General features: G+C 45.5%; 1 protein-coding gene across 1 annotated transcript in view; it reads left to right on the forward strand.

Moving 5' to 3' along the window:
- The window catches only part of LOC147729777 (claudin-4-like), a 290882-nt gene extending 265331 nt beyond the window's left edge, over positions 1 to 25551 (forward strand). The window contains exon 2 of the mRNA XM_086954659.1: positions 23698 to 25551. Within this exon, the coding sequence (XP_086810785.1) occupies positions 23721 to 24365 (645 nt within the window). The 5' untranslated portion in view covers positions 23698 to 23720 and the 3' untranslated portion in view covers positions 24366 to 25551. The remainder of the gene's footprint in view (positions 1 to 23697) is intronic.
- Positions 25552 to 26876: the final 1325 nt, after the last annotated feature.

A 26876-nucleotide genomic window follows, 5' to 3' on the forward strand; every position in this document is an offset into this window, starting at 1 on the left:
GAAAAAATATTTTACAGCAAACAAATGATGGAAGGAATGCTGACAATGCAAACATTGTCCTCCAGTCAAAAGATCTGGGTTAAATCCATTGTTCTTTTGCCCACTACGCCACCCCAGTTTGGACCCAGCCATATGCAAATCAGTCTTCAACCTGTGCCCCATGGGAACAGTCCAGACCGAACTGCCAGGCCAGGTCCTCCCAGGACCGGAAACAAGCATCCTGGGACTGGTTTCAGGGTATGTCACCCTTCTTCAGCCAGGTTAGCTTGAATCCAGAAGCACAGTGAGCAAGTGACCCTCGTCTGGGCATACCCATCCCACTTTGGGGAAAAAGTGTTACAGCAAACAAATAATGGACGGAATGCTGATAATGCAAACCTTCTCCACCAGTCAAAAGATCTGTGTTAAATCCATTGTTCTTTTGCCCAATACGCAACCCCAGTTTGGACCCAGCCATATGCAAAACAGTCTTGACCCAGTGCCCCATGGAAACAATCCAGACCAAACGGCCAGGCAATCATTTTCGCAACTGGTTTACGCTATTCATCCTTATCCAAGGATTGCATCCATTCCTCCTTAGACACTGCACTATGCAAGTCTGCTAAAACATCATCCACACTTGCTACCACTTCTTCTGTGACAAGGTCACCCTCCTCATTAAGTTTGTTGGGCAGCTAAGACAAACAGTCAGCAACTGTATTCCTCCAACCAGGTAGGTATTCCACAATGAAATCACACTTCTGTAATTTCACTGTTAACCTGGCTAAGCGTGCTGAACAGTTTCTAATGCCATTAAGTCCTAAAACTTTAAATAATGGTTATGATCAGTTCTGAGGGTAATCTTTGTACCGCAAATAAAAGTGCCAAAATGGCTGGTGTCACAAGCTGCAGCCAACGCCTCCAACTCAATGACAGAGTAGTTCCTTTCTGTTTTGGGCAAGGAACATTACGCAAACGCTACAATCTTTTCCAAGCTGTGAAAGAACAGCACCTAATCCAACATCACTGGCATCCACAGTAAGTACTGTCTTGAGATTGCACTGACATGGTACTTAAATCTCAGCATTCAAAATTTCCCCTTTTATCATCTCAAAGGCTCTTTGCTATGAACTCCCACACTCAAATGTTATTCCCTCATTGAGCAACTCTCTCAAAGGTTCAGATTTGCTATCAAAATCTCTCTAAAACTTAGCATAGTATTCTACCATGCCCATGAAGGAACGTACCTTACCCTTGTCACTCGGCGGTTCAGAATTTACAATGGCACTCATTAGGTTCATTTTTGCTGTCACACCTTCACCAGAGATGAGATGCCCTTGATACTCCACCTCACTTACCAAAAACCTACACTTCTCTTTCCGCAAAGTAAGACCAGGCTCAAGAAATGTGCTCAACACTATACGCAATGTGTTGTTGTGTGTGTCCACACTATCTTCAAAAACAAAAATGTCATCTTGAAAAGATATGACATTTTTGACCACTGCCAAAATGTTAGAAATAAGCCTTGGAAACATGTTTGCCTCTGACAACAATCCAAAGGGTAATCTATTGAACAGGAACACCCCCTCTGCAGTAATAAAAACAGTCAAGTGTTTCGAAACCGGATGTAACATTATCTGATGAAAGGTACTCTTAAGATCAAGTTTGGAAAAATATTTTCCCTCAGCCAATAAGAAAACCAACTCTGTGATGTTATGAAGTGGGAAACAATCCATTACCATATTTTAATTTGAGCTGCGGAGATCAACACAAAATCTCAAAGACCCATTAGCTTTTTTCATGATAACGACAGGAGATAGCCACTGCGGGGCCTTTATCGGTTCAATTACACCTTCACTAACCATTTGGTCTAGAATCTTTTTTACCTCCTCCCTCATGGCGACTGGTACTTTCCTAGCATTATGCCTCACAGGCATGGCATCTTCTTTTAAGATTATTTTGTGGGGTTAATTCCTGGCTACTTCCAGCTTGTTGTTAAAAACTGGTGCAAACTGTGACAGTAACACACTCACACCACCTTCATCCACCCCATGACTTTTTCTGATGCTCTTGGATTCACTACTATGTGTAACTCATATTGATGAACCCAACCCAATATAGATGGACCCTCACTCGCCACATACATTTTCCTTTTCGTGTGTCGCTGCTGAAATGCAATGTTTGCATTGAAAAAAAACATCACATCAATGTTTGCACCTTGCTAACCCTTTAATATCACATCTGTGGTATTCAATAGTCTACCCGGCCACACTTTGTGAAAGAGCTCCTTGGGAACGATGGTGTGAAAGGAGCCAGAGTCCACCAATAAAGACACCACTTTATCATCCACCGCAAAGTCTGCTTTGTGATCATCTTTTGGAACCTTCAGACTCAACAGACTCAATTTCTCCAATGTGCTCTGAGTCCTCCATGACTCTGTGTTCCGTAACTTCAGCTGAATGCTCAATAGATGCCACTCTTTGCTCGCCTTGCACATCAGAGCGAAATGTCCTTTTCTCCCCCAATAGTGGCAATCCTTTCCCAAGGCAAAACAGGATTTGGAATCCCCCGAAGGAAAGTCACTGTTGCATCCTTAATAGAAATGTGTATTTGACCTATTTTAAGTGGACCCTGTTGGTCTGAAGCTTCAATTTTTGTTGAAGGGCGTGGTTAAAATCGTTACTTTTTTCTTCACAAAAGCCACCAATTCTGATTCACTATACACCTCTGACACCTCTGTGTTGCTTGCTAAATTTTTGCATTTCTTTCATGCACCTCTCGGATTGCTCTACAACTTTAGCTATCTTTATGGCCTCTTTTAGTGTAGAATCAGAAGCTGCCCACAAGCGCTCCTGCATCTTCTTATTGTTACATTGAACAATCAACTGATCTCTGATGAGTTCCTCAGTCATTGGTCCAGATTTGCCTTTCAGAGCCAACTCCCTCAATCTTGCCACAAACTCATCAACAGATTTATTGGGCCTCTGCGGTTGCGTTGAGAACTTGTGCCGTTGCGTGACAATATTCAGCGTGTTGGCAAATCGTCTCTGTAGACGTAGTTTGTCCTTTTTATACACATCTTCCATGACAACGCAATTGTCCACATTCACTTGAGGTAACTATTTAAAAATATGCGGCCCTTCTGTCCCCAGACATCCTGTTAGCAACGCTTTTTTCCTGAGTGGTGAAAAGTTGGAGCCACCTAGTGCCACTATGTAAGTCGCCAATGTCTCTATCTAATCTTCCCACTCGATGGGTGGTTCGCCATGTTGCATTAAGAATGACTGAGGTACAACAACAGATTGGTTTATCCTCATGATGAATGGATTTTGAAATGTCCACTTATGAGCAACAAGCTTAGTTCTCTCTCTTTCTTTGCTGATATGGGCGTGTTCACAACCTATTATTGCATAGGTTTTCCTTGAGGAGGGGTGATCCTTATGACACAATATGGAATGAGTTTCCCTTAAAACGAAATTCACTATAACCCAGTATTTGTTGGACTCTTCCTTATTGAGCAATTCTCACTGTGACCACCAGATGGCACAGTGCCGGCCTTTTCCCTTTCGTGTACACTGAACTCTATGGTACACTGAACTCTATGGAGAATGCACCCAGAGTTGCCAGATTGGGCAAGATCACGCACAATTGGGCTATATTTTTTCCGGTTGTGCTGTACTATTTTGGTTTGTGCTAGTTGCCAGATTATAATATATATATACAGCGCTCCAGCAAAGTAGTATGTTGAAGCGCTTTACTACACAAAGATTTACTTGGCAGCTTGCTGCAACATAAATTTCAATGCATTCATAGCCTGCTTGACACTGTCCCTGCCTCTTCTACCTTAAAATAGCAATTTTGGGCTATTTTGGGCTACTTTTTGGTTGGCTTTGTCCTGGAGAATGCTTAAATAATCTGGCCACACTGAAAGCCCTCATCCATCCTTGGGTGGCATAGATCACAATTGGGTTTCTCCTCGTACCAGTCCTAGTGCTACTGGTGCAAGCTGTTACCCCAGTTCAGGGGAGCTCATGAAGTTTTTTTTATGGGTGGAAGCACTTTCGGGGGTGTAAAATGAGAGAATATAGCGCTGAAGGGAAAAGGTATAGGTTATAACTACCTATTGGTGGAAAAAAGAAAGTGCTTTATGTCTCCAATGGTAGGTTTCTAAAAAGGCAGCGATTAGTTTGACCTACTGACAGAAGTCAAAATGCTTCTGCTCAGCAGGCACCCTCATTCGAGGTGCATGGGCATTCGCCAGGACCTGTCTCTGATATCGAAGCACATCGAGTAAATACTCATCAAAACAAAACCATGTACTGTTTCAGTCATACTATTCACAGCTATAACTTGTCCTAGCTCCAGTAAATGATCCAAATACAAATAACAACATCAACGGGCTCACCAGTTTATATAACGTTGGGAGTTGTCATGCCCCAGTGGGCTGTGAAATTAATGTTGTTGCCTAGACGCAATGTAGAGTGAAACAAATAATGAATAATGAAAAGGAAGTTGGATCTCAAGGGAGAAGGTGGTCGCTCCCCACGCCACACAGCTCCACCTAACTGTGCCTGTGTCCCTGTTTCCTGATCTCGCTGCTGCAGTGAGTTCGAGGCCCTCCTCCACTGCAGGCTCCTGCCTGCGCCTCATCCCTGGTGGCCCAGTGGTGAGCCGTAAGTATCTGTCTGCTCTCTCTGTTCTTTTTCTGCCTGTTTTTACTATTTGCTGTTTTATTCTATTTTTTCTGTATTCTGCTCTTTTCTGCCCGTTTTTTCCTCTCTATAGCCCTCCAGCGTTCCAGCCTTGCCTCCCCCTTCCCGCTGCTGCGTCCCCTGCAGCCCGCCCCCGGCTCGCCCATTCGTCCCCGCTCTCGCCTACCCCCAGCTGCTCCTCCCTTCCAGCTCCCTTTCTTATGGCGGCCGCCAAAGGCAAGCCCGTCTGCGCCAGTCCGTGCCTGGACCACACCCAACTCCAGACTCCCTGTCCCCTGCAAACGACACGACGTCCTCCACCGCTAAGACGCCAGCCCCCTCCAAAAAACTCAATGCCGGCTGATCATCCACCTTCTGCCTGGCCACCCCGAAGCGCACCCACGGACCCTTCGCCTGCCAGAGCTGCAGCTTCACCAGCCTCCAAGCCCCCACCCCGCCCACTGAGGTACTCAACACCCGCTCCGGCAACAAGCACGCCATAGAACTTTGGGACGTACTAGACTCATCCTCCCCGGACATCGCCTTCCTGACGGAGACCTGGATGAACCCCTCCTCGGCGCCCGACATCTCCATAGCCATCCTGAATGGCTAAAAGTTCACCCGCAGGGACCGCACCAATGGAGCAGGAGGAGGAATCCCCATTGACCACTGAATACCCTCAAAATCTCGACCGGCACCCAAGACACCCTCAGCGCTGCAGAACACCTGCACTCCCAGATCCACATCGATCCCAACACCACCCTCAGAGGAACCCTCATCTACGGACCCCAGCCACAGTTCAGTGACTCCATCGCCGACTTCGTCAACATGCATGCCCTTGCATCCATGGACTACATCCTCCTCGGAGACCTGAACTTCCACCTCGAGAACGCCAACAACAGCAACTCCACCACCCTGCTCGCCAACCTCACCAACCTAGGACTCAAACAGCTTGTCATGATTCCCACCCACTCCGCCGGTCACACGCTCGACCCCATCTTTTCCGCCAGCAACCACGTCACCTTCAGACACACCACCGTACTCCACTGGACCGACCACCACTGCATCCACTTCACCTTCGAAAAACCCACCACGCACCACCACCCACAACGGCCCACGCAGCTGGAACAAAGTCACCGAAGACCAGCTAACCACCACCCTCGCCTGAAACCCACCAACAGACACCACCGACACCGCCGCCTGCAACCTCAGGCAATGGATTGACGACTGCGACAACACTCTTGCCCCGATCAAAAAAAACCTCAAATAGCCACACCGACAAAAAAGCCATCTGGTTCACCGCCGACCTCCAGGCCTCCAAGCAGACCTGCCGTAGACTCAAGAAGAAGTGGCACCACGAACAGACACCGGACAACTATGCAGCCCACAAGAACGCCATCTGTAGGCACCACCAACTCATCCGTACCGCCAAAAGGACCTCCTTCAAGGAACGCATCGACAACAATGCACACAACAGCAAAGTGCTCTTCAACATCGTGAAGGAACTCTCCAACCCCAGCTCCAATGCTAACGACATCCTGCCGTCGCAAGACCTCTGCGACTCCCTAGCCATCCTCATTCACCGCAAGATCGCAGACATCCACGACAGCTTCAACAATCAGGCCCCCGACAACTGCCTACACCTCGACTCTTGCTCTCCTGGACCCACATCAATGACGACAACACCATCAGAATCATGAACACCATCCACTCCGGCTCACCATTCGACCCCGCACCACATCTTCAACAAAGCAAGCTCCATCATCGCACCCCATCTTGGGAATATCGTCAACATCTCATTCGAGATCACCACCTTCTCGGAGAGCTGGAAGCAGGCTGAGATGAACGCCTTACTTAAGGAACCCAAGGTGGACCCTAAGGTCCTCAAGAACTTCCGGCCCATCTCCCTGCTTCCCTTCTCGGCCAAAGTCATCGAGAAGATTGTCAACAGGCAACTGGCCCGCTTCCTCGAGGAGAACAATGCTCTGGACTCGTTCCAATATGGATTCCGCAGCAACCACAGCACTGAAACTGCCCTCATCGTTGCCACCGATGACATCAGGACCTTGCTGGACAACGGCAAAACTGCGGCCCTCATCCTCCTGGACCTTTCGGCCGCCTTCAACACCATCTGCCACCACACCCTTCGCACACGCCTCCACAAAGCAGGGATCCCTGGACTGGACCACCTCCTTCCTCACTGGCAGAACCCAGAGTGTCCGCCTCCCTCCTTACCGATCTGAAGCCCCCAAGATCATCTGCGGCATACCGTAACGAATATCCCTAAGCCCAAACCATTCCAATGTCTACATGGCACCGCTCGCCAACATCGTCCGATCGCACGCCCTCAACATTGTCTCATACGCCGACGACACCCAGCTGATCCTCTCCCTCACCAAGGACCCCACCACCGCCAAGACCAACTTCCACGAAGGAATGAAGGCCGTCGCCAAATGGATGAAGAACAGCTGCCTGAAACTGAACTCAGACAAGACGGAGGTCCTCATCCTTGGCTCCACCCCCTCCGCCTGGGATGACTCCTGGTGGCCGGCCACACTGGGAGCTGCACCAACACCCACCGACCACGCACACAACCTGGGGTTCACCCTGGACTCATCGTTATCAATGACCCAGCAAGTCAACACCGTCTCCTGCTTCAACACCCTCCGCATGCTCTGCAAGATCTACAGATGAATCCCCACCGGAACTAGAAGGATGGTCACCCAGGCCCTCGTCAGCAGCAGACTGGACTACAGCAACACCCTCTACGCGGGAACCACGCCCAAACTCCAAAAACTACTATAACCCATACAGAACGCCTCCGCCCTCAGCATCCCCCGCCACAGCCACATCACAGCACACTTGACAGACCTGCACTGGCTCCCCGTCAACAAGAGGATCACCTGAAAGCTCCTCACCCACGCTCACAAGGCACTCCACAACACAGGACCTGCATACCTCATCAAATGACTCACCTTCTACACCCCAAACCTCCAGCTCCGCTCCACGGACCTAGCCCTCGTTCCACAAAACGACTGGCGGTGGCAGATCATTCTCCCACCTCGCCGCCAAGACAGGACTTGCTGACCTTCAGGAGACATCTCAAGATCTGGCTACTCGAGCAGCAGCAGTACACCCCCGCCCCAGTGCCTCACAGGTGAGTAGTGCGCTCTACAAATGAGTGATTGAAGGAGAAGGGAAAAAGTGGAGAAGCGTGAAAAAAACATGCCTGGTGTCCCAAAACCAATGTTGCCATGTGCAATAGTGCTTTAAACACTTACAGAACTCCTTCTAATTACAAGCATGATATGCAGTGTGAGTAAATATAACATATAACATCTATATGGGCCCGTCGGCTTGTAATAAATGCATATAATCCAAGGGGTGATTGTGAGCTCTTTTCACTCAGTGAGTACTTGCTGCAAGGTTCCAGCCCATGTGGGCTAACCAATAAGCCACACATAGGTGTATCATAAATCAAAATGTTAAAATACAAAACAACACCCCAAGGCATCCTAAATATAAAGCATATGTTCTGCCTGTTTGCTAATAGAAAGAAAATATCATATTAGGCTACTTATGCTTAGACATGCAGCCTCTGAGGCTCAGCTTAAGTTATCATAAGGGCTTTAAGGCCTGCCCCAGATATTCTTAGCTCCTTCACAACCACAGGAATCACATTACTTCAGTGTAATATCAAAAATAAAACATATACACAAAAGAATTAAAAACAAGTAAAACAGCTTTCCCAAGCAGAAAAACAACAGAAAGCAGGCTACTTTGTATCTACGAATAAATAATTTCAAAACGTACCCTCCTAACTGAGGACTAGACAGTTCACAAATGTACATACAATTCCTCATAGCTGTTAAAACCCATTGGTTCTTTGCCAGGTGGGGCTCGTATGTGCCTCGACTTCAGTATCCTCAATTTCTTTTCTCTATTACCCCCTTCTTGCCTCCTTGGGAATACTATCTGTAATACTTCACTTGAGTTCCTTCTCATCCCTCCCTGTGTTAATGTTAATGAAATGTATACCGCACAGCTGTTACCCGGATGTGTCCTGGCGCTAGTTACATCTCCTGTGGCAAAAGATGGAAGAAGTTTATTGGGCAAAGAGCCAGGTCTTTAGGCTTTTCCTGAAAGCTAGGAGGTTTGTGATATTTTTTAAGTGAAACAGCAGTTCGTTCCAGGCTTTGGCTGCACCGTATGTAAAGCTTCTGCCTCCCCATCCAATTTTTTTTATGCGTGGCACTGAGACCACATTTGCCCCTAATAAAAAGTGGTCTTTCCGGTGTATTCCAGAGGAAATGCTGTTTTAAAAAGTCAAGTCTTGAACCCTGCAGCGCCTTAAAACCCAGACAAAGGGCTTTGAAGAGAACTTGGTTCCTTACCGGAAGCCAATGCAGTTTATTTATTTCCTTGGCAATAGGCGCACACCGAGGTGTGCCCAAAAGCAGTCTGGCTACTGCATTCTGCATTATTTGAAGTTTATTCAGGAGCCTTTGTTAAACATTGAGGTACAGGCTGTTACAGTAGTCCAATCTCGACATTATGAGAGTCGCAACTACTGTTTGCCGGCTGCTCGAGGGCAGGAACGGCAATATTTTCCTGATTGTTTTGATCACATAAAAGGTTTTAGACTCCACTGAATTAACCTGATGACTAAAGGTAAGACTATCTTCCATTATCACACCCAGGATTTCACCTTGTTAGTGGTCGAGGGGAGAGAACCCATCGAATCTGGCCACCAATTTGGAGTCCAGAAGTTAATGGTGCCAAACAATATAACCTCAGTTTTACCAGTGTTGAGTTTTAGGCAGTTCTCTGCCATCCAACTCTCCACTGATAACATACAGTCTTGGAATCGATTGTCTACACCAGCCTCTTCACCGTGTAGCAGAGACATCACAATTTGGGTGTCATCCGCTTATGAGGTCAGGCCAAATCAAAATGCCCTAACAATAGGCGCCAGGGAGGAAACATACATATTAAGAAGCGTGGGGCTAAGGGAAGATCCCTGTGGAACCCCACAGGGCAGTGCAAAAGGTTTTGACTGATGATCTCCAAGTGCAACAATTTTTCTTCTGCCTGATAAAAAGGATCTTAGGAGCTCCCAGGCTTTCCCTAGGACCCTGCATGGCTTTAGACGGTCCATCAAAATGTCATGATGGACCGTATCAAAGGCGGCGGACAGATCCAGCAAAACCAGGGCTGCCTTGCCTCCCCGATCCACAGCTCCCCTAATCTCATCTGTGGCCTTGATGAGGGCAGTCTCAGTACAATGGCCTTCTCTAAAGCCATATTGGGAAGAATCCAAAGCTTGTGTCTGTTAGAAAGGCTCTAAGTTGTGTATTCATTTTTTTTCTATCAGTTTCGCTGGGAGCAAAAGCCTAGAAATGGGGCAAAAATTGTTTGGATCCTTACGGTCCAGACTGTTTATTTTTAATAGGGGCAAGATATAGGCTAGTTTACAACATGAAGGAAACTGCCTAGTTACAAACATGCCTTTAAAAATTGGTAATAGCACTGACGCAATCGGTCCCAGAGCCAACTTGGCCACTGCAACTAGACATGTGTCATAAGCCGACCTTGAGTTTGCTGCTGTGAGGAGCTCTTGAATGTCTTCAAGGGACACTGGTGAAAAATTCTCAAAAGTGGCAGTGGGAACTGTTGTTGACTTTGGTTCCTCCCCAGTTGCATATATTCTCCCAGCGTTCAACCCGCTAAAAGCGCAAAAGATGGCTCAACTTTGGTCAGGAAAAACTTGGCGATGTCTTCACAAAGTTCCCGACAAGGCTGAACTCTGGCTGGACTCCGAGAAGCCAGATTAGAAACAGTTCTAAATAGTTCTTTTGCTGAATTATTTGCTAAATTATTGCGGGTAGAAAAATACTTTTGTTTTGCAAAACATTTTTTGGGGTAATTTTGCAGACTGAGCTTATACAGTGTTTTCACAGTATCTCTATAGTCTGTTCTCCATTTCCGCTCCAACTATTTACACACAAGTTTTTGATTTCTCAAATCCTCCGTAAACCATGGCGCAGAGGGTTGCGATCTTTTGGGGCGGAGAGTCTTGACTGGAGCTAATGTCTTGCAGGCTTGTTCCAGCCAATTTGTATGGACCATAGAGGCTCAATCCACTCCCACTGGCAGTTGACCTGCTGTGGCAATTAGAAGCTCCTGCAAGTCTGTACCTTCTATTTTGTTCCATGCTCCAGTGGCTATAGGGCCTTTAGGGCACTGCCACATCATGCGCAACCCCATCAGTGTCAACTCGAATTGGACGGCGGCATGATCCGACAAAACGAGTCGCAGTAGTCCCATTAACTTGAGACCTGGGTGGTTAGAAAAAATATCATCCAAGGTATGTCCTGCCGCACGAGTTGGCCCAGTTACCAACTGTCCCAAGTTGGCGCCATTCATCACATAATTCAGGGCTAAAGTGTCCGGGTCAATAAGTGCATCTAAATAAAAATTAAAATCTCCCATAATTGTATAGGCATCTCTACATAAACCTTCTTCCAGTACATTACCCAGTGAGGCTAAGAGTAAGCTTCTGGCTCCTGGTGCTGATGGCCTATACAGAAAAATTCCTTTCAAAGTATGATGATGGGATAGACTAAAATTAAAAAATAAGGCTTCACATGCCTCCATAGTGATAGGCTGAAAAGCTGCCTTGATCAAACCGTGGTAGATCACAGCCAATCCTTCACCTTTCTTATGAGGCCTGTCTAAAGTGTAACATAAAAACCCCAGAGGGTAGCTTTCACTATATCTGGGCCAGAGGAATTATCCGTCCATGACTCTGTGATGAAGGCACTTTTTATCTCCTCTTCCTCTATAAGCCTTGCACACTCCAGACTATGCTTGACCAATTACCTAGCATTAAGCATAATGCATTTGAATACTTGATCAAAGCCTCCAACTGGTCCTAAATTCATATCGACCCTTGGGGAAATGGGATGCGCTGTATACAGCGTGGAATTGCCTTGATACAGAGTATGTAGTGTCAACATTTTTAATGGCCCTCAAATGCTGAAGAAGTTTTTTGTGAACCTGAAAAGTGGTACGCTCTACATCATATTTTAAGGGAAGTATATTTCAAAATGTATTCAACAAAATCGCTTTTATATGTACTTTGGCCCTTTATCTTGTACATTCCTTTAACAAACATGTAGAGGTCTGTCATGTTCTCTCCACTGCTACACGCCTTGCATTTGATACACTTTGTAGAGCCATCTAACAGTCTCAATCATGTCTTCGTTTCTAGCGGATGTCCCTCCTAACCAAGGTGTATTGCATTGATCTCCCTTTTCTGAAGGTAATCAAAGGGTTCCTAGAGAGATCTTCTCCTATCACTGGATCACTTGTTAGGGAAAGCCAGTGTTTTCTCCAGGCAGCTCTCACTGACAGGTGTGCAGTGTGATATGTGTTTATGAATCTGTGTGTATTCTTTTTGGTGATATATTTTCTCTACTGCTGAAAAGAATATTCTCCCTTGTAAGATACCCCTTGTCACTTTCAGAAAAGCAAGATCCATACGAGACGCTTTGGTTAGGAGTGACATCATGGTAGAAAAGAAGCCATGGGTGAGACCGTCAGATGGCTTTACAAAGTGTACCAAATGCAAGGCCTGTAAGAATGAGAAGAACATGACAGAAATCTACATGTTTGGTAAAGGAACCTGCAAGATAAAGGGTCACTATACATGTAAAAGAGAATTTGCTGTATACATTTTGAAATTTACTTGCCCTAAAATCTATGCAGCAAGCACCACTCTTCAGGTTCACAGAAGAATTCTTCAGGATTTAAAGGCCATCAAAAACCTTGACACCACATACCCTCTAGCAAGGCACTTCCACGCTCTACACAGGGGGGTTGAGAAAGAACTCAAGTACAGTGTTATGGAAATGTAAATGTAAATGTGCTAGACTTGTAAAGCGCACAGCTGCCCGTAAGCGTCCCGGCGCTTGCTTAGGGAACCCGTCCTGGTATTCTCCTGTGAGAAACCACGGCAGGGTGTCCACAAGGTGAAAGCCAGGCATCCCGCCGCGAGGGGCCGTAGTTATAGATGGTATCCCAAGCAGGCAAGAGGGGGAAATAGAGAAAAGATTTGAGGATACTGGAGTCGAGGCACATACTAGCGCTAGACAACAACGAACCAATGGGTTTGAACTGCGATGAGGAATTGTATGTACATTTGTGAACTGTCTAGTCCTCAGCTATGAGGGAACATTTTGAAATTAGTTATTCGTAGATACATAGTAGCCTGCTTTTTGTTGTTTTTCTGGTTGGGAAAGCTGTTTTGCTTGGTTTTAATTATTTTGTTTATATGTTTTATTTCCGATATTACTCTGGAGTAATGTAAGTCCAGTGGACGTGAAGGAACTAATAATATCTGGGGCAGGCCGTAAGTCATTTATGAGAACTTTAGCTGAGCCTCAAAGGCTGCATGTCAAAGGATAAGTAGACTGTTGTGATATTTTCATGCTATTAGCAAACAGGCAGACCATATGCTTTATATTTAGGATGCCTTAGGGTGTTTTGTATATTATCATTTTGATGTATGATACACAATGTGTGCCTCATTGGCTAGCCCACTTATGCTGGAAATTTTCAGCAAGTACTCTCTGAGCGAAGAGAGCTCACGATAACCCCTTGGATTATATGCATTTATTACATGCAGACGGGTTCACACAGGAGAAGTGTGGCTCAATGGTTAGAGCGGCAGACCCTGATGCAGAGGTCTGGCCCGGAACCAGCGTTCAAGTCAAGTCAAAACAAGCTTTATTCGATTGTTAAAATCATAAAAGCAGAGTCAGGCAATAAAAAGACAATGTCACATTTCATCAGTTTAAAAAGACATTAAACATTAATGATAATATTAAATACATATAAAGATTATTAAAAATGGGCATCCTAAAAAACAGTTGAAGGCAGTAAAAAAGAACACAGTATATTCAGTCACCCCGTCAGGTTATTCGGGGATAGCTTCCTGGTCTTAATACGCATAGCAGCTACCAGAAAGCTAGCAACCCCGAAAATTACCTTTGTTCCTAATAGTTGTAAGTAAAGGAGAGCTGGGCGTACTTGTAAAAAACCCGCATCTCTTAGAATTGGGGCTAAAAACTGCCTTCTACCCTCCTTGAAGTGGTCACAGAACATTACAAAGTGCATGAGAGACTGCTCTGAGAAGTTATCACAGCTACATGGGCTCAGTATATCAGGTACCCCCCACACTGGGAAGTCACCCAAGGAGTATTGTATAATATTAAACCTGAATCTAATGAGGAGGTGACGATGGAATGGTTTACTAACAATTTTTAGATAGGGTTCTAGAGAGGGAGTAGTTAAGAGCAAAAAATTTGCTCTAACTTTTTGCTTGATTAATTCCTCCTCTTCCCTAGCCTGGTTCGCCCTAAACAGGAAGTTTTCCTTAATCCATTTTACGTCTCCTTTGACTATGTTGTTCGGGTATTTGTAAAGATCTGGCCTAGCCATTTTATTTAACGTGTTCTTAATGTATACTAGCCAAGGAATTTTAGACACCTTGTCTAGCGCCATGCAGTCCTTAAGAATACAGTGGTTCAAAGGGATATCATTATTTAGCCAGGTTTTTGCCCAATAGACCAGAGGGGCCAATTGAAGCTCATCGGTTACATAGCCTATGCCTAACTCAGTGGGTAGGGAGAAGACTGGTGTTGATTGTGGGACTCCTAGCAATGTTCTGAGGAAAGTATTTTCCGCAATTTGTATTTTACCTTGTGGCGAGAAGCCCTACAAGGGAGCACCATACATAGCTATAGACAAGCATTTTGTCTTGTACACTTTCAAGAGAGCGTCCATTGGACGCGAGCCCAATCGCTTTGCAAAGCTCATTAGAGCTGAGGTTGATCTCTTAACTGCAAGGCTTTTTGCATTTAATTTGGCGGTCCAAGAGCCCCCCTCTTCAAAGATGACACCCAGGTAGGTAAAAACTGGTACCCTGGTCACCCCCTCACCAGTGCAGGTAAACGTCTTTTGCTTTTGAGTTTTCGTGCGTTTCCCTGCCACCATTATATGGGATTTTTTGTTGTTGATCACCAGGTCAAGTGAGACCATGAACTCTCCAAATGCGTCGAGAAGTTTCTGCAACCCTACCCCTGTGCAGGCTAAAAGCACTGCGTCATCCGCGTATAGTAATATGGACACCAGGGAATCCCCCACGTGTAGAATATCAGGTGTTGAGTCCTCCAGATCTTTGCCCAGTGAGTTAATATAAAGGGTGAATAGGAGAGGGGCCAAAATACAGCCCTGCCTAACACCCCTTCTAGAACGGAATGGCCGAGTACAGCTGCCCTCCCGATCGGTTCTGATGGAGGCTGACAGGTCTGTGTGGAGTAGCGCTAAAAAGTTAACCAGCGACGGGTCAATACCCAGGCTGGCCAGTATGGCCCATAACTTGGTTCGGTTAACCAAGTCAAAGGCCGAGGAGAGGTCCATGAAGGCCATGTATAGATTACCCTCCTTGGCCTTGGTGTATTTGCCGACCAGCATAAGGAGGTTTAGGCACTGGTCCGTGGTTCCTCTCCTGGCCCTGAACCCATACTGCAGGTCTGAAAGGACCCCCTTCTCCTTTATGAAATCCCTAGTCTCTGTAATATGACTCTGCCCAGAATATTGACGGCAGAGTCAATCGATGATATCGGCCTATAACAGGCCGGGTCTGTTCGGGAACCCTTCTTGTAAATGGGAATAATGGTCGAAGAGGACCATGATTTGGGAAACCCAGCTGTGCAGGAGGAGTTAAAGACGTTGGTGAGTATTCTAGCCCACATATCCAGGGGTGACCTATAAAGATCTGCAGGGACACCATCTAGGCCCATCTCCAAAATGGCCCTAATAACCTCGTGCTCACTAAACTGCAGGGGGACAACAAGGACCGTGAGCCGGTGAAGACTATCTGGTGCTAATGACTCTCCACTGTTATATATTTGACTGAAGTGTGCAACCCAATCTTCCTCAGGGATTACACAATCCATGATAGAGTTTTCCTCCTCAGAAAAATAGGAGTGGTTGATCACAGCCCAGAATTTGGAACTATCTCTCAGGATTTTAATTGATGTGAGATTGTCCCAAGCCTCGTTTTTTATGGACTTTTTTCGGTTATTAGTGGTTAATCTATATAGCTTCCTGCACTGAATCACCCGCTCCCGATTTCTTGGCTGCTGTTTGAGAGCCTCCATAAGCTTCTTATGTGCCTTTGAGCATTCCCTGTCGAACCACCTTGGGCGGGTGGTTTCAGCTCGCTTCTTCCTGAGTGTTAGATCATGGCTAACTTGCGTACAGATGTTAGTGAAAGAATTAATATCAGTGTCAGCTGCCGAGCTGTCTGTGCATGTTAACAGATCTGCATGAACATTTGCTTTTAGGTGCTGAATAAATGTGTCCGGGACCACCTTGGACCAATTTAACCTTCTTCCCTCGGTCCTTGGGGACGATGGGATCGCAGCAACCACCCAGACGCTCAACCTGGGTTGCGTTGTTACTCCCAACATTTAAAGTCAGGATCAGGGGATTATGGTCACTAAAGGCGGAGACCATGACTTCCAGGGAGGATGCCGCATCAACTAGCCCCCCCTGAGATAAAGATGTAGTCGATGACAGTGTTTGCATCTCTACCTATGAACGTCGGTGCCCTATTCTCCCCCTCGGGCCCAGCTACTTCAAACAGATTTAGGTCGGCAAGTAATTCTTCCAACTTCTTTCCCTGTGGTGTGTGTTCAAGATGGGGATTGATAGCGCCCGAGGGTGCCAATTGTTGTTCAGGGTTCAATTCCCCGCCTTGGCGGGTCTTGGGCTCAAAATTCCACGGACCTGATCATTCTCGCTTCGGTGCGTATTCCAATCATGGAGTCCCACTCTGCAACTCTGGGCAATAGCTTGCTTAATCTCCACAACGGCCCCCACAACGTTAAGGAGGAATGGCCTCCACCTTGGGGGTGCCCAGGAGTGGACGCCTCACAGGGAAAGCCAGGATGGGTTCCACAGCGGTATTCGTACAAGCGCCTTGAGACCCTTGCAGGTGAGTAGTGCGCTATACAAGTATCAATTTACATTACATTACATTACATATATTATAATTACGCATGTTGCATACCTAATGGCTGTAATTAGAAGGAGTCCTGTAGGTGTCAAATGCACTATTGCACATGGCAACATTGATATTGGCTCCACCACGAAGGGAACCAACTTTGGTTCCACAAAGCTGCACAGCCCATAGTCACTTGAATCCAATGAATTAAGTTCATATACTTTTTAATGCTTTTACACAATTTTATCCGTCCATTTTTTTAAACTCTTTTTTTAAATTCAATTCATTTTATTCAATCCGTTGTGACGTCCATTTTCAAAAAAGCTCGAGAGCATAGGGTAAATTTCATGCCATGATTTATTTTCAAAAAGCCCAATGCATTTCGGGAAATTACAATCCCTTCATCAGGGGCATCATGACATGCTAGTGGGTCTTAAAACATAAGGGAAAAGCTTGCCGTGCAGTCTCAGCCATCTAAGAACAGTAACTTGTTGTTTCCGTTTCATAACGTGCGAGCGCACGCCTATTTCGTGTGGTTGCAAGCACACGAAATAGGCGTGCGCTTGCGGAAAAGGAAGTAATTGGATTAAATGGTGTGCATCTCACTCCCTTTGAAAACATTGATATTGAGACAAACGAGACACAGGACACTTTCTTTTCTCGCTTCTCCCCTTTTTTCTTCTACCACTTTCTCCCTTGAGCACCGACATCCTTTTCATTAATTATTATTTGTTGCACTCTACATTGTGTCTAGGCAACAACATTTATTTCACAGCCCACTGGGACATGACAGCTGGGAGCGTTGTATAACTTGTGTACCTGTTGACGTTATTATTTGGATCATTTACCAGAGCCGGGACAAGTTATAGGTGTGAGTACTGTGATTGAAACAGTACATGGTTTTGGTTTAACGATTATTCACATTATTGTCAAACATAGGGGCATATTAACAAGGGGGTTTATCTCCGCTTTTTTGGCTTTAAAAGCCAAGAAAGCGGAGATAAAATTATCTCCCTATTACCTAGCTGTCGGTAACACCAGTTAGCGACAGCTAGTAGGAAATAGCGACCATCTTGGGCCCCGCTTTGCATGTCAGTGAAATTTATCACTAATGGCATGCAAAGTTGGCGTGCCAAGCTGTTAGCGACTGGCAACAGTCGCTAACATCGCTATCTCCTATTACCAACTTTTGGAGATATTCGTGCTAAGCGCGAATATCTCCAAAAGCTAACACCTACCCTGAGCAGTTCTTAGCCATGTTATCCAATGGTAGGTGGATAACATGGCTAAGAGTATTAGCTCGGTAATGCATGAATATCGCTGACTTTTCAGCGATAATCATGCATTTAGGCCGATTTTTATCGCTTAGGAGATAAACCTTGATAATAGCAAGGTTTCTAAGCGATAAAAATCGCCTCAGCTCGGCGATAAAAATATTGCTGCTAAGCCAACATAGCGATAATTATCGCTAGTTGTTGGTAATATGCCCCATAATGTGTTGCCAATTATTGAGATTTGTGGAACATTAATGCACTTTACTCATGAGTTTGTGACATTATGCCTATTATGTTTACTGTGTCCCACGCGCTCATGCACATATAAACAATACGAGCAAAATGGCGCATACTACACTGACAAAAGCAGTTTACTGCCCAAACTAGTCTGTATGTTTTTGTGCTGCCCAATAAATATCTGCTAACACATGCACATTGCCTGTCATCCCTGGGATATTGAGAGGAGTCGTGGCATTAGAAGGCACATGTTTGCGAGGCGTCTTTTATGGCACCGCTAGCGGTGCGGTGCTGACTGACTTTGCAGAGAATGTGGAGGAGAGATGGTTGGGAACACATAGCAGGAAGTAAATTGAAAGAGATTACCATGAGTCATATCTTGAAGTGACATTAGTTAAAATCACAATATATATGTTGGAAACAATCCTGTGACAAACACAGTGCAGGTTAATTGGTGAACACATCCTTTGTACAAACAATATTAACCATCTTGTTTGAATTTAGCATCTTATCTCCATGGAGGGTCCAGGTGTCAGGTTCACTGCATAGAGGGATAAATATAGGACATAAACGGATAACCTGTAAATGATAATGCACTAAAATGTTCAGTTAAAATATCACTCTAGTGTTGTGCACACATGCTTTTAGCCCAACATTTTTGTCACAACAAAAGCTTAATGTACAAAAGGGATCAGATTTACAATGTGCATACGTTATATACACATTAGCCCCATGTTGCTGTGGGATTTATTGCAGTCTATAACCTTAAAAAAGTAAACAACACCATGCCATCCTGCTTAGGCGGGGTTGAATGTGCTGTCTGTACCGCTTACCTCTTTTACCGGTGTACCCACCAAATGATCTTTCATCCAATAGAGACGACGACAGCATTAAATTAAAAAAGTGTCCGGTGTGACGAGTCAGGTCATGCATTCACCACCAAATGTGATGATGTCATGAAGCATGGTATAAAATTGCCATAAGTCCTTTATGAATCTTGGGAAACGTAGTCACTTACTGTGGATGTGGTGTTGGTTACCTGAATAAGCACAGCAGTCAATACATTATTCTGTGGTGTAGGTGTAATTTATACATGTAGGGTGGTAATAGACTCACAAGTATGCATCACACAATATGTTATTCTGTAGAAAAGCATGAATGTACAGCAGAGGCTACAAAACCAATGATGGTGCTGATATTCTTGGAATAGTGAAATGACTGACCATGCATACAGACGTAAGTCTAATGTCGAAAAGCTATGAGATATTTCCGTGAACTTGTTACCTGTGAGATGTCATTATTAGATAAATTGATGTGTAACAGTTTTGCTTGGGTCGAGAAACCAGTGATGTCATTGATGCCAGTCACTTCAGATGTTCAGTATCCCTATGTACATAAATGTTAACTGTTCACATATGTGTGACTATCATCAACTAGCCTCATATTTGAAGTCACTCAACTTTTCTGGGAAAGGGGCATCCATGGTATATCATCATTTAATCCAGAGGCATCAGCATGTGGTCTAAATATCCAATGTTGTTTCCTCATGATGAGAAAATTGTATGAATCTTTTGTGTGGTCATTGAAATTGGGCTTGTCAATTATGGTTCACCTTAATGCGTACTCTGGGTCTCTGTGTTGGTTTGTCAGTTTAATGGTGGAACGCTTGCATTTTATATTGCTCCTATGATCTTCAAACCTTATCTAAATCTTTCTTCAAGCCATACCTATATATATCTTTTGTGATGGCCAAGTAATCAAATAGATTACACCTTTGCTGTTGTTGTTAAAAAATCTAATTCCCATAGAGGTTTAAAGACCAAATGTATTTGAGTCCAGGGTTCAGTCAGTTTGCAGAAGGGGGGTGGGAGCACACTACTTAACGTTCCAGCAGAATTCGCCCTGGTGCATTATGGTGAATACAATTCACAATTAGCGCTTACTTGAATATTAGTAGTAGTATTTCACCAAAATTGGTGCAGGTAGTGCTGTTCATCTCTAGACAAGTGTTTCTGGATTTTATTTTTCATCTGTAGAGAAAATAACAAATGTTATCAGTCAGTTTGCACACTGCGTAAGAAGCACAAGGGTAATGTCTTATCACCTTCTGTAAACCCCACAACGAGGTTTGGATAATAGTTTCTGTTTGTACTAGAATATCCTTCAGGTTCTGGTTACGTTTGTAAAACAATTAGATGTTTCTCTGAAGATAATGTGCCAGTGTTAAGTATACGCATATGCCAGGGTGTTAAATTAGTTTCTTAAGGGTGTTCTAGAAACTGGAAGATATGCTGACATACACTAATCTCTCTTTGGGATGTTTAAGATGGGATTCTAAGAGAGCTTGATGATTATTGTTCCTTGCTCTCTTCTTAGCCCTCTTTATCACTTGTGCAGGATAAGAGTATTGTTGTAAATGGTTTGTGAGTATATCTGCATGTTCCGTAAAGTGTACATCCTAGCATTTTCTACATTGACGTAAGAATAATCTTATAGGAAGGTACTCTGTTAATGCCTTAAGATGATAGCGGTTACATTGTAGTAAAGAGTTCTGTCTATACATTTCTTCTAAACATCCGTGGCATGCCCACCAATTAACAAATAGATCAAGATGTCTAAGGAAATATGTCTTGTTGCTATGTTGTCCAGTGAACCTGAGGTGTGGATAACAATTATTTAAATAAATAAATAAACCAGGTAAGAGAAGTTGCTCTGCTCTCCTCACTTCCCTGCCAGATGATGAAAATATCAGCAACATAGTATTTTAATAATTGAAACTGTTTATAAGAGGGGTCACTTGAGTAGTAGATATGGCTGACTCCGAAATCATGCATATACAGATTCGCTAAACTTGGGCAAAGCTACTACCCAGGGAAATTCTCTTAGTCCGGAAGTATAGTTGTTCTTCTATTTTGAAAATTATCTTTAATGCTAGAATGGCACATTCCATGGTCGCGATTATGTGTTCTGTAACCTAGGATTGCAGAAGTTTAATAGATAAAGAGTCCCCATTTACTTATATACCACAGGAAGATGATCTAAGAACTAAGCCCATAAGTATATATTTCATGGGGTCAAACTCTAAAACTGTCTAGCAGGCATAGTATGTCTTTCGTATTCTTCAAGTAAGATGACATCATGATTACTGTAGTCATTGGAACCAGTCTGTACATTTTGTATAAGAGTTCTAGAACCGACCCATGCCAGAGACAATGAGTCCACCGGGGGACAGAAGTTGTTATCTGTGTATTTTAAGAAGGATGTAAAAGTATGGAGTTTTGGGGTTCAGTTTGTAAAAATGTGGCTTCCTGTTTAGTGAACCATGCACAGACTACCGCAGTGCTCACCATCTTCTTGTGAGAGCCCTGAAGTTATCTTTTAGGGTCTTTTTGTATCTTCCGATGAATGTCATTATCGAGGGTCTCAAGCACTCTTGTCTGTAGTCTTCTGTACATATTATAACAATGGTGCCGCCTTTGTCCGCTGGTTATGGTAATGATGTTCCCATTGCCTAGGTCACGGATCACTTGTCGATCCTTTCTAGAGAAGTGAAAGTATGGTTGTGTGTGATTTCTGCCAGTCAGCCGTTCACAATGGTCTGTTCAAATGTAAGTACTTCAGGAAAGCTACACTGTGGTGCAGGATTAAACAAATGCTTTATTCCAGTACTCCGTCCGCCGTCAATGGAGCTTTCAAGGGAATTGATATACATTTTGTAAAGCGCGAACTTAGGCCAGGGGCATCAAGGTGCTGCGGAAAAGGGATCAGAGTAAAAGATGTATATGATTTCGAGGGCTTAAAGGCTAGGCAGGTGAAGAGCCAGGTCTTCAAGGTCTTACGAAAAAAAAGGAGTGAGTATCCAGAGTGGCGATTGAGGGGGAAGGGAATTCCACAAATTAGCCCATATCAGCGAGAAAAAAATTGAAAAACAATTTAAGACATCTCTGAAAAATGGATGTGACAGAAACAAAATCAACACTTTTTAGGTCTGGCTCTATGGTGCAGCTGTGTGCAAAACCTATTCTTACCAGTTAAAAAATACACAGAGACAGGAATTTGGCTCTACCCAGAGGAGTATGTTTCCTCTCACCCCATGCTAATAGCTGGTTTGTGTATCATTCCACCCTCTTGGAAATGCTTCAGTGGAATAAATGAAGGACTGTTTTACATCAGAAACGTACATTCAAGTATCACACTGTTTGTCACATTCGATTGTTTATCTCCCACATGAATTCTATACAGGTGACAAACATCTTTTAGGTATTTGTTACCCACTTTTTACATATCTTAGCACATAAAAAGGCATACCTAATGACTTTGCCAATGCTTCTTTTTTGGTAGCATCCATGTTTGCAGATGCTTTTTCTAGGTCTGACATTTATATGGCACGTGCATATAAACGTCAAACGTGTTGGCTTTGCCAATGCTTGTTAGTTTTGCAGCCCCAATCTCTTTAAAGGGCAGAGGTTGCATTACTGGCACTTTGCCAGCATGAAAGTAGAGCTGGAGGCTGCGGTTCCTTGCAGGCCCCTGTCTTCAGATGTCCACAGTCGCTTCAAAGCATCAGCAGAGCCCACTCTGATGAATGTTAGCGAGGCAGGGTGTCTGCGGGTGCCTGTAAATGGCCACTTTGCACAGTGCACACAACGACGATTCGGCTTGGTCGCATTGCAGAACCAGCACAAAACAAGCAGTGCCACGTGATCCGGTCAATAACACTTCTGACCCAATGTTTCTAGTCCGGAGTTTTCATGTAGCAAATCATTGCCTTCTGGCAGCTAAAATCTTAAATGAACTTGACCCCGGTTGACTCACACATTTAACAACAACTCGTAAAATGTCAGCCAAGCACTGGATGCTTTTTATTTGGAGCTCATGGAGCAATCTGATACTTTTAGATACATCCCAGAGAGGTGCAGGCCATGCCTCAGATGCCATACATGGGCAGGCAGTTTGCATTGCATTGTGTCTTACAAGTGATCCTTGCAAAGAAGGCCAGGACTGACTGGGCAGGCAGAGTGAAGCATTCCATCGCCCAAGAGGAGTGATCACTCCAATGAGAAGCGGAGATTTTCTCGGGTTGGCACCTCACTCACTCTCTTACTGATATCTCTTACTGATCTGTCAATCCGTCCGCCTGCCCCAACTGCCTGCGCATGCTGCTTTTGTGCTGTGTGTGATTTGTGACAATGTGTGCCTGGTTGTTCCATGTCTCTTTAGTTGCACATGCAAAAACCTACATATTGTCATTGTCAATAGTTCTTTTTGGTTGTATACATTTAATTCACATCGATCAAACAACAATGTCATTAAACTTCTTGACGTATGCCTTTTTAGAACAAATATTTTGTAAAAATGTGTACAATTAAAAAAAATTACACAGACATCTCGGCTGTCAAACATGCTTTAACACTTACTCGTTGTTTCTTCCACTCCTCAGGCATTCAGAGATAATCCCGCATCATGGTGGTGAAGGCCTTGCAGATCGCCGGACTGGCCTTCGGCGTGTTGGGCCTCGTCTTCACCGTCCTCACCTGCGCGCTGCCCATGTGGAGGGTCACCGCCTTCATCGGCTCCAACATCATCACAGCCCAGGTCTTCTGGGAGGGCCTGTGGATGAACTGTGTGTATGAGACGACAGGAGAGATGCAATGCAAAATCTACGACTCCCTCCTGGACCTCGCCTCAGACCTCCAGGCGGCCAGAGCGCTGGTGGTGGTCTCCATCGCAGTGGCCTTCCTGGCGCTCCTGGTCTCCATTGTCGGCGCAGAGTGCACCAAATGCGTCGATGAAGAGAGTACCAAAGCCAAAATCTCCATTGCTGCTGGCAGCATCTTCATCCTGGCAGGGGTACTGGTCCTCATCCCGGTGTCGTGGTCGGCCAATAACATCATCCGAGACTTCTACAACCCTCTGGTCCCCGATGCCTTGAAGCGAGAGCTGGGGGGCTCCTTATACATAGGGTGGCTAGCTGCTGGCCTGTTCTTCTTTGGAGGTGCCCTGCTCTGCTGCTCTTGTCCTCCTAAAGAGGGCAAGTCTTACCCTGTGTCATACAAAGCAGGGAAGCCTTCTACCACAACGAGCTACGCGCTGAAGAACTATGTGTGACCACAAGATGCCAACTAGACCCCATGGAGTCAACCACAGACATTGATTGCTACATGGACCCGCTTATCGCAATGGCAATTGCTTACTTGGAATTCTTGCAACAGAACTAACATAGCGCCAGCAGCTGACCGCGCTCTCCACCCCACCATTAATGGCCAACGGCCCCTTTCTTAGCAGGCCCAATCCTCATTGGTTCACAGTTCAGGGGAAGATGGTGCATAGGAGAATATTCTTGATGCACATATAATCTATCAAAACCAGCCCTACCCGTCACACCTGCCACCTTACACCAGGAGCTTTTAGGATTGGCTGCAGCTTAAACTGGACACACCTGGTTAATTTTTCCATCACAGGGACCCATTTTGGGTAAAGGAGAAGAACAGATCACACACACAAAAATCAAAGAAGTTGATTCCAGGGTCGGTGATGATGACCACTTCAGAACCATAGTATTTGATCCTATGATGCTACTTGCAGTTTTTTCTCTTTTCCTGCAAACCCACAGTGCCCAAGTCCACAGGGTTAGTGGGCAGGCTGAAACTCGCCTCTCGACATCTTCTTGGGGCGGTCTAGACCAGGCGTGGTGTGCCACATTGTGCCAGCCCCATCAGCTCACTTCCTTTATTAATCGTGACTGCAGCAGATGAGGCCTTCAGCTGTCCCGCCCACAGCCTGAACAGAAAAGATCATTCATTACAAATGTACTTACTGCAAGGCAAATCAATGGCAAACACATGCTTTAGGGAACAAGCACATGGACAGTGAGAGCCAAGAACTCCTAACACCTCCCCCCCCTTCCCTTCCCTTCTCAGCTGAGCTCCGTTCTCCTCTCTTGTACTGGCTCAGATGCTTTATTTAACCAAAAGTAGGCAGGTAGTGTTTCAGTGTGACTGTTGTACTTTATATTATGAACAACATCATTGATTGGAAGGTGTGTGTGCTACTGTGGGGAAGTCACAATGATTATGGGTTCTCTCAGTCCACTAAATAGGAGCCAGCACCACATCATGTATGACCTGAGTGCCACCCATGTCTTTGTTACCACTGACGGCAGCCTCTGTCTGCAGCCAGCCCTGGTGGGGGCTTTGCTTCGGGGTCTGTCCTGGCATCACATGGAAGCACAGGATCCCTGGTGCTTGCATTTTACAGGCGCTCTTGGTTGCACAGGGAAAGAGGTGTGTGCTGACCCAACAATCTTTACAGTAAATCCAGAAAAAGGTGGGGGCAAAGATTTGAGGGGATGGAAGGGGTCGTGCAGGGACCACCGTAACCGTGTCGATTACTGTCTCTGTAACAACACCCCACAGAGACAAGCCAAGGTCAGTTCAATGTCAGGATTCCTGTGTAGACCACAGTGTATGCATCGCCAGAGACAGTGAAGGGGCAGATTATAATCTCTCTGTCAGTGGGACAGATCTACAGAGGACCAGAGAGGCAGGATGCGGCGCTTTCTACCAGAAAGAAGCATTGGTTGCAAACCCTGCCAGATCCACAGGGTGGCAGAATAGAGAGACACGCTGTGTGTCCAATGTAATGACTGACAGAACCAGTCAGGTCATAGAAAGACTGCCTGACATAAAACATTCCAGCACAACCACCTGTGTGCATGGCAGAGATATGCCAAAGATAATGCACCTTGACCATCCCAAGGAGGAGCAGGGACAATGTGCCAGAGACAGGCCTGCCATCGTTCTAGGGTACAACCACCTAGCTGTGATAAACATAAAAGACCGAGACTGTGCCAATGACAGATTAGGAAGACAGAACGTTGCAGTTGTGCCACAGACAGAACGGTGCAGCGGTGCCAAAGACAGAGCAGTGCAGCTGTGCCACAGACAGAACGGTGCAGCGGTGCCAAAGACAGAGCAGTGCAGCTGTGCCAAAGACAGAACGGTGCCAGTGTGCCACAGATAGAACGGTGCAGTGGTGCCAAAGACAGAGCAGTGCAGCTGTGCCAAAGACAGAACGGTGCAGCTGTGCCACAGACAGAACGGTGCAGCTGTGCCACAGACAGAACAGTGCAGCTGTGCCAAAGACAGAACGGTGCAGCGGTGCCAAAGACAGAGCAGTGCAGCTGTGCCACAGACAGAGCAGTGCAGCTGTGCCACAGACAGAACGGTGCAGCGGTGCCAAAGACAGAGCAGTGCAGCTGTGCCAAAGACAGAACAATGCAGCTGTGCCACAGACAGAACGGTGCAGCTGTGCCACAGACAGAACAGTGCAGCTGTGCCAAAGACAGAACGGTGCAGCGGTGCCAAAGACAGAGCAGTGCAGCTGTGCCACAGACAGAGCAGTGCAGCTGTGCCACAGACAGAACGGTGCAGCGGTGCCAAAGACAGAGCAGTGCAGCTGTGCCAAAGACAGAACGGTGCAGCTGTGCCACAGACAGAACGGTGCACCTGTGCCTCAGATAGGACGGTGCAGCTGTGACAAAGACAAAACAGTGCAGCGGTGACAAAGACAGAGCAGTGCAGCTGTGCCAAAGACAGAACGGTGCAGCTGTGCCACAGA

Source organism: Lissotriton vulgaris, chromosome 2_1 (assembly GCF_964263255.1).
Source record: "Lissotriton vulgaris chromosome 2_1, aLisVul1.2, whole genome shotgun sequence".
NCBI lineage: Eukaryota > Metazoa > Chordata > Amphibia > Caudata > Salamandridae > Lissotriton > Lissotriton vulgaris.